Genomic DNA, 8,241 nt, shown 5'->3' with positions numbered 1-8,241 from the left:
TTTATTGTAGAGATGAGGTCTCGCCTGCCCAGGTGGGTCTTGAACCCGCGGGCTCAGGCAGTCCACTCACCTCAGCCTCCCAAAGGCGTAGGATCACAGGCTGAGCCACTGAGCCCGGCTTGCCTCAACTTTCCAAGTAGCTGGGACTACAGGTGTGCACCACTATGCCCGGGTAATTTTTTAATTTATTGTAGAGATGGGTCTCGCCATGTTGCCCAGACTGGTCTTTGAACTCCTGGGCTCAGGCAATCCTCTTGCCTCAGCCTCCCAAAGTGCTGGGATTACTGGCGTGAGCCACCGCACCTGGCCTGAGTAGTATCCCTTATCTAAAATGTTTGGAACGTGTTTAAGATTTTGGAATTTTTTCGGATTTTAGAATATTTGCATATACATAATGAGCAACCTTGGGGATGGGACCCAAGTCTAAACATGAAACTTATTTATGTTTCATGTATACCTTAAACATATAGAATAAAGGTCATTTCACATGCTATTTTTAATTTGTGCACAAAACAAAGTTTGTATACATTCAATCATCAAAAAGCAGAGGTGTCAAGTATGGAATTTTCTACTCGTGGTGTCATGTTGTTGGTTCTCAAAAAGTTTCAGGTTTTGGAGCATTTTGGGTTTCAGATTTTTGGATTAAGGATGTTCAACCTGCAGTACATTTCTACCGATGCTACAGCAGTTCTGCTTTGTTATTTGCCTGAGGTTATTCAGTTGTTTGAGGATATGGAAGATATTGCCCACTGTGTTTTGAGTGGAGTAGAGATAGAACATGATTTGAGAAATTGATAGGATTGGGAACAATCTCTGGTAGTCTGTCTCTGTACCACACCCATAGCTAGTTCTCTCTTCTTGGGCAGGAGCTGCCGTTATACTGTTCTGGGGGGTTGCGGTTTTTCTGGGACAACAAGTTTGACCATGCAATGGTGGCTTTCCTGGACTGTGTGCAGCAGTTCAAAGAAGAAGTTGAAAAAGGCGAGACACGTTTTTGCCTTCCTTACAGGTCAGTATCCCCCAATACTGAGTGAACCTATAACAGGACCAAATTGAACAGAATTGAAGCAACAGTAAGAATGGAGGTAAAACATAGTATAAATGGTGGGAAAGCAGAAAGTGGTGCAGAATTACATGACACTGATGGGCAAAGACTAATCCAATACTGCAAGCGGGACAAAATGTGACCACCTAGTCCCTGGAGTAAAAGAATATTGGCTTAGATGGTCCTGGGGATTTTCTTGGCACAGAGTTCAAGCCTGCTCTCTAGTTTCAGGGAGGTTTCTCCCTGAAGCCCTCAGAAATATACAGGAATGCATCTCTTGGTCAGATTTTGTAGGAGCCCAGTGATGGATGGAAACCCTAGTTCTTACCTAGAGCAAGGTTGCTTCTTTCACCCCAAAACAAAGCATTTCTTTTCTTCTGCCTCCCTTCTCCCCACATGGGTTCAGAGATGCCTAGGAAAACAGTGAGGAGTACTGTAACCCTCATTCACCCCCTGCTCCAGGCTTCTCTTCTGTTTGGGTGTGTGTCCTGTCCCTGTACTCTGCAATGACAATGAGGCTCTTGTGACAGTCTTCTTGATTTTTGGCTTTCAAGCAAATCCAAAATACACTACCGTTCCTTACCAAGTGTTCTTTAATAGATAAAATGACGTGAATGGTCCCATGATCAAGTCTCTGCCCATTTGCCTGAACTGACTTAACCCGGATCTGTTACTAATGAGTTCTGCTGTGTCCATCTGCAGGATGGATGTGGAGAAAGGCAAGATTGAAGACACAGGAGGCAGCGGAGGCTCCTATTCCATCAAAACCCAGTTTAACTCTGAGGAACAGTGGACAAAAGCTCTCAAGTTCATGCTGACGAATCTTAAGTGGGGTCTTGCTTGGGTATCCTCACAATTTTATAACAAATGACTTTCTTTTTTTCCTTAGGAGATATTTGCCTTAAAGGCTTTAAATTTTGTTTTGTTTGCAAAAATGTTTTAAATTAAATTTGGGTAATATTAAACAGCACATGTTTACAATACCAAAAAAGAAAAAATCCACAACAGCCACTTTATTTAAAATATCATATGACAGATAGCTACAACATGCCATATATAGCCGCCAGTCCTTTGACTCTTAACCCCATGCCGTCCTTTCCCTTTCTCCCATGAAAACAACTAATTTAAGTTTGCTTTGTTTTTTCTTAACTTAGTTGAATTGAGATCGATGTTTTCTCACTGGATTTTATCTCTCTCAACTTCCTGTGCTTACAATATGAAATAGAAACTTTTGTCTCCACTGAGACGGCGATATGTTTGAGGCGCATAGTTGGATAATGTGGGAAAATGACATCTAAGCTTTGCCTGGTTGGCATGTGATGTGTTCAGAAACTTGAAATTCAACACTTCTCACTTGGTTTTAGTGCCGAATGCCTACTCTGCTCTGTGGTAGAGATATGAAATGGTGTTTGATACTACTTGAGACCTTATGGAGAGATTTAATTATTTGTAATAAAAGATTTGCTAGAGTCTGATAACTGCCCAGAGTGCACTGTTGGGTTTTTCTTTCACTAAAATAGAATACTCAGTCTTTCAAGAAAGTTGAATTCAAGTGCAGGTATGTGGAAATTCTGTTGAGACGTGTTTAGAAATGAGTTCGTTTTCATTTTAAAAGACTCTGGTAAAAATAGATAGCTATTGAAGAAGCACTATTTGTTTAGAGCTCAATAACAGAGTAGAGATGTTTAACTTTAAGGGGAACTGAGGGCTACCTCCTTGATGCTCAGTCAAGGTCACCCAGATTGTCTCTGTTTTTGAATCCCTGATAAATACTAATCTCCATGTCTGATGTTCTCTTTTAATGAAATGAAGTTAAAGAAAATTCATAAATATCTTGTTAAACAAAAAAGAACCAACTTCACTAATCTGTCTCCTCCCAGCTCTTTGACATTTTCAGTCTATGACAAAAAGGACATGTTTGTCTACCTTAGCTTTCTCTGATGCAGAAAAATAATCATAAAATTGGAAAACAAAATACAGTTCAAAAGAGACTTGGAACTTTTGTACCCTGAGTATGAAAGTAAACAGAGGGCGGCATGAGTGCAGTGACGGAAGGCTGTTTATATTTGGCAGATTCAGCCTGCCTCATGTGTTAGAGGAAACAGCAGTCCTCAGAGCTCTGGCTGCCAGGTGGGAAGGAACAGGCTGCTGTCGCCCTGGAGTGTTGGCTCCCACGCTGTGAGTCAGGATTACATAAGAGAACTCAGCAATGCTCGCCAAGGCAATACCAGTGATGCTCTGCAAATGCCCCACCACCTTTAGGAATAGAAATAGATTTCTTATTACTAAATCTCAACATGTTTTAGTGCACAGACACATTACTTGGGATGTTCTCTCTCAAGCTACAAGTAAATCTTTTAATTCTCTGAACTTAGGAGGAAGATCAATTCCAGATTCCAGTGTTTGTCAATGGCAAGATTACATTAGAATCCCTTTGCCCTGATAGTGTTAGCATGGAAACTTTCCCTCGGCTAGAGATGAGTTTTGTGAAAGATAAGAGGAATTATTTGGGCCTTGACATTTTCTTCATTTGAGAGGATATACTTACTGGACTTTAACATCATAGTGGGTCATCATTATAAAGGGAAATGGACAAGCTGAACTTGGGACTCCACTGCCAATTTCATGAGAGGAAAAAAAGAAAATGTTTCAGTCCTATCCTAGTTTTTTCCATCCTGAATCCTGTGCATTCATCTTAATTCAGGGTCTTGACACTTAGCTTCTTAGGTTGTTTTCTGTTTTCCTTTAACTGATGGGGAAATGCTTTCTATTAAATGAATTCTGACCAGGCTGGTCCTGCTCAGTGGTGCATACCTGGCTCCAGCACTCATGGTTTTGGATGAAAGCACTTGCTGCAATGATGCCTACTGCCAACAACATGAAGTCTTCCTTTACTGAAATAAACTTTTCCCTGAGTGATTAAAACCATATTAATTTTAGAGCTAGAATGAAACTTGTTCTTCCAAATCCTAGAGTCATGGAACTTCAACTATGAATTGTTTATGTTGATCATCTTAGATTTTTTAGATGTGGAAGGAAATGATCAAGTGATAGCTCACTGATCTGCTGCCCCATCATCCCCCAACTCAGCTGGGATTAAAACAAGAGCCTGAATGGTTTACGGCTCTTTTGTTCTATCTGTCTCCCTAACAAATGTAACAATCTTTTTAGCCAGTCTGACTTTACGGTAATCAAACACTTGAGTCCAAGTTGTAACCCTCTGACTGGCTTTTTTTCCTAAGTGACTATAAAAACAGACCAGTCATAAGCAGCTATAAAGAAAGAACTAGGAAAGAAAATATGTTAATTACTTGAAGTAATTTAAATTTAAAAGTAAAAGCCTTTAGGGTTTTCCTGATTGAGTTCAGTCATCTGCATCCAAGCAACATATTGGAAGTTAATGGGAACCAGGTAACCTGTGTAGGTTATCTGTGGACTTGATGCCTTGCTAGGTTAATTCCTTTCCCCAAATTCTTGTGGTCTGTCTCCAACTCTCTGTTCCTGGAAGGAGCCTACGCTGTAGGAGTTGCCTTACCCTTGTAGCTGGCTGGGTGTGGAGTTCTTAATTGAAGCCCGCAGCAGGTTCTCATATATGGGTTCATGCAGAAGATAGACCAGGTCGAGCAGGGTCAGGCAGGTTGCATGCAGCTGTGTGGCTGGGACCAAACAGCCATTGTATCCTGGGCGGAGTGAAGGCATTATAGGGATCAATTGGATTATCTCTGATCATAACCACAGTTGTCTTGTGACGTAAAGCTGTTGAGCTGCTAGTGAACTTCCTGATTACTATGTACTATAAGAAACCTATTTAGCTGGAGATCAGTTTTGAGGGAGGTAGAGAAAGGGAGAGGTAGAGAAACCTCCATCTATGGTATATATACAATTCCAATATTTTTGTTCCTCTCTCATCTTATGCCTTTCTATAAAATAAACTCTTTGATCCTGCAATTAAAAGGTTTCTAATGAGTCCAAACAGAAACCGGTTGCCGAGACCTCTGAGCTGCTTTCCCTGACAACTGCCAAAGGGAAACACCTTTCTCAATTATCCAGGGACACCATCAGGCTCCCTACTATTCATTAGCAGGTCCTGCCCACTGTGCACATTGTACTGTCTTTTATGGAAGTCTCCAACCCACATTTCCTGGCACAATAAAGTACCTAAAACCTCTAGAAGCATCTCCACATATGCCAGGGGAGTGGGCAGATTGATTTGGAAGTCCAAGGATTTCAAAACATCAAGCTCTGACTCCAGTAGTTCTTCTTTAGTGTATAGATACCCTAAAGCCTGGAGGAAATTCAAGGCTGTCACGTTGCTGATTATCTGTGCAAAGAAAAAAATAGAGGAAGAGAAGGATGTCGGAGCCATAGATGGAGTTTCCGTGTTGGCGGAGTGCATGAAGCCCCTCACAGTCCAGCCCACACCTTCATGGATTCTTGTCTTATAACTTCCCCAACACTGTGCTTGCCACTCTCAATTACTTGCAGCTCCCCAGCCCACCATGCTCTTCCTCTCCAAGCCACCACACCAGCTGTTTTCTGTGTCTGGATCTCCCTTTTGTCTCCTCCTATCCCTGTTCTCCCTATTCTCTTGGGATCCCACCACTCCACCCCACACTTCAAGAAGTCATTTTTGGCCAGGCGTGGTGGCTCCCAACACTTTGGGAGGCCAAAGCAAGAGGATGCCTGAGCCCTGGGGGTTCGAGACCAGCCTGGGCAACTTGGTGAGACCTCATCTCTACAATAAATTAAAAAAAAAATAAGCCGGGCATGGTAGTGCACACCATGCTACTTGGGAGGCTGAGGTGGAAGGATCGCCTAAGCCCAGCAGGTCAAGGTTGCAGTGGCTGTGAGTGTGCCACTGCACTCCAACCTGGGTGACAGAGTGAAACTCCAACTCAAAAAAACAAGTAATTTTCTCTACACTTTCTTGACTCCAAGGCTGATGAGGTGCATTCATAGCCATCTGTGTTCACACTAACCAGGGTACTTTTCACAATATTTTCATGTGTGCCTTTTCTCATTACATGCGAAGTTTCTTGAGAGCACAGGAAATAATTTTACTGTTGTAGCCATGGCACCTAGTGCAGCATCTGGTCATAGAATAAACTCTAAATATTTATCGAATGCATGATATTTTACTGTGTAGGCACTGGGAAGTGATGTGGAAGCATTCTATCCCTTATAATGTAAGAGTTTGCCTTTAATACCAATAGGTATGTTGGCAGTTCAGGCATCTTATGTAAACTGCCCTTGAGTCCAAGGGGAGGAAAGGTGACCTGTATGAATGATGGCATGTGTCCAGCAATTATACTTTGGGAACAGAACTTCAGGCTGCTTAATAACCGTGACTGTGTGTGTGTGTGTGTGTGTGTGTGTATGTGTGTGGTGTGCTTTGGAAGCATAATGACATCCTGGAATTTCCACATGAGCAGTGTCTTGCCTACAAGCAGGTTTCTCATGCCTGCCTTTGGATGAACTGGTTTCTTTCTGACACTCAGGTGCCCACGAGCAACCCCAGGTCCTTACTTTGTAATGGAAGGAAAGTTTGCTGGCCAGCTGAACACATGACACAAGGCGGAGGATAAGCTCGTTGGAAAGCTGCTCCTTCAGAGCCCTCCAGTTCTCACCATCTCTCAGCGGGGCTGCAGCTCGCCTGCAGATGTCCTCTGCTCGCTTCACCATGAACCTAAAGGATAGGAAGGAGAGTAGACAAGCCACACTCACATGAGGGGGGTCTGCTTCAGATCATGCTACGCTTTATCCTCTCCAATAGCAATGGCTGACTAAGAAATTCACATCTGCAAGTCTAAGTGTGGGATTGTAAAGCCAGGCCTCAGGGTAAGGGGCTAAAGCTTTGGGTACATTTGTCACTCTGAGAGGTACTACTCACAAAGGTCATCTGCCCAGGGCTTTACCTTTCTAGGATTTCTACAGCCTGGTAGCTCACAGATTTCTCCAGACACAATTGTTCAGACAGGAGAAAAACAAACTCTGCCAAAAGAGGAAAAAAGAGCCTAATTCACAAGATGCAACCAAAACCACTCTGTGAACTCCTGGCATTGTATAAAAGCCATAGTGGGGCCAGGGAAAGAGGGTCAGGAGGTGAGAAAGATGAGACTGAAACAACCAAAGCTGAGCTTAGTTTCTTTTGCTGCCAATAGGCAGATCAGAGGCATGAAAAGGAGGCTGACTGAGTGCCAAAGACAAGGGGCCCCTGAGCTTTCCTGTGGGTCTCAGCTGATAAAAAGCTTGGCCAGTTACATGCAAACATACCAGCTGGTCTACTTGGCCTCTGCACCATGCTGGGAACCCCTAGCTTCAAGGAAGATGCTTGGATGGATAAAACCCTAACCCCTATATTCTGTTTTCAGTGGAATGTTGGCAGGAACAGAAAGGTCCCTCCTGGAGCTTCAATATTCTTTATGACATTGTTTGTTTAGTAACCACCCTCTGGAGAACTCCCATTGCTTTACAAACACAATTCACCTTACAGCTGGACACCATCTTTCCACCACCAGTTTGTTGGGTAAATCTGTGGTGGCTGAGCCTCTCCTTGGGAGCAAATTTGTTACTGTGAAGTGGCTTGTTTTGAAGAAACATCTCCTAAATCAGGGAACATAGCCCAATCTGGGGTGAGGGAATCATCAAGAAGGTGGGAAGGGCAAGATACCTTGGCAGGATTTTAGCCCGCCTCTGTTTCTCTTTGAAAGAACAGCTCCAGATAGAATTCTATTTAGCTTGCAATATCATTAGAGGGTGGAAACAAGGGTAAATGTCAAATCTCAACAAAGAAAGCTCCAGCAGACCTAGGAACGTTTAGCATTGATCAGCAAAGAATTACATATATAGTCAAATTACCATGTCTTTAGAGAAGATCTCCCTTTCTTAGAAAATAGAAAAGTCACCAGGCTCGGTGGCTCAGCCTGTAATCCCGCGCCTTTGGGAGGCTGAGGTGAGTGGATTGCCTGAGCCCGCGGGTTCGAGACCTTCCTGGGCAACTTGGCGAGACCTCATCTCTACAATAAATCAAAAATTAGCCAGGTGTAGCGCGCGCCTGTAGTTCCAGCTACTTGGAAGGCTGAGGTGGAAGGATCGCCGGAGCCCAGCAGGTCGAGGCCGCAGTGGCCGGGAGCGGCCACTGCACTCCAGTCTGGGCGACAGAGTGAGACTCCAACTCAAAAAAAAAAAGAATCCAC

General features: G+C 43.4%; 2 protein-coding genes across 6 annotated transcripts in view; one reads left to right on the top strand and one right to left on the bottom strand.

Annotated features, from left to right (window-relative positions):
- Positions 1–2,520, top strand: part of BECN1 (beclin 1) — a 14,449-nt gene extending 11,929 nt beyond the window's left edge. For 2 of the 5 annotated variants that reach the window (XM_008068229.2, XM_008068228.2), the window contains 3 exons: positions 867–1,009; positions 1,748–1,889; positions 2,210–2,520. In XM_008068229.2, coding sequence (XP_008066420.1) covers positions 867–1,009; positions 1,748–1,889; positions 2,210–2,323 — 399 coding nt within the window. In that variant the 3' untranslated portion in view covers positions 2,324–2,520. Of the gene's footprint in view, positions 1–866; positions 1,010–1,747 lie in introns of all 5 variants that reach the window. The other 3 variants (XM_008068230.2, XM_021717643.1, XM_021717644.1) reach the window with 2 other exon arrangements.
- The window catches only part of CNTD1 (cyclin N-terminal domain containing 1), a 10,775-nt gene continuing 3,612 nt past the window's right edge, over positions 1,079–8,241 (bottom strand). The window contains exons 2-7 of the mRNA XM_008068231.1: positions 6,961–7,036; positions 6,572–6,731; positions 5,204–5,366; positions 4,581–4,725; positions 3,860–3,956; positions 1,079–3,301 (exon numbers count right to left, since the gene is read on the bottom strand). Of these exons, the coding sequence (XP_008066422.1) occupies positions 3,131–3,301; positions 3,860–3,956; positions 4,581–4,725; positions 5,204–5,366; positions 6,572–6,731; positions 6,961–7,036 (812 nt within the window). The 3' untranslated portion in view covers positions 1,079–3,130. The remainder of the gene's footprint in view (positions 3,302–3,859; positions 3,957–4,580; positions 4,726–5,203; positions 5,367–6,571; positions 6,732–6,960; positions 7,037–8,241) is intronic.

Source organism: Carlito syrichta, unplaced genomic scaffold (assembly GCF_000164805.1).
Source record: "Carlito syrichta isolate Samal-C Ts95f unplaced genomic scaffold, Tarsius_syrichta-2.0.1 Scaffold309898, whole genome shotgun sequence".
NCBI lineage: Eukaryota > Metazoa > Chordata > Mammalia > Primates > Tarsiidae > Carlito > Carlito syrichta.
This window is presented reverse-complemented; position numbering and strand designations above follow the sequence as displayed.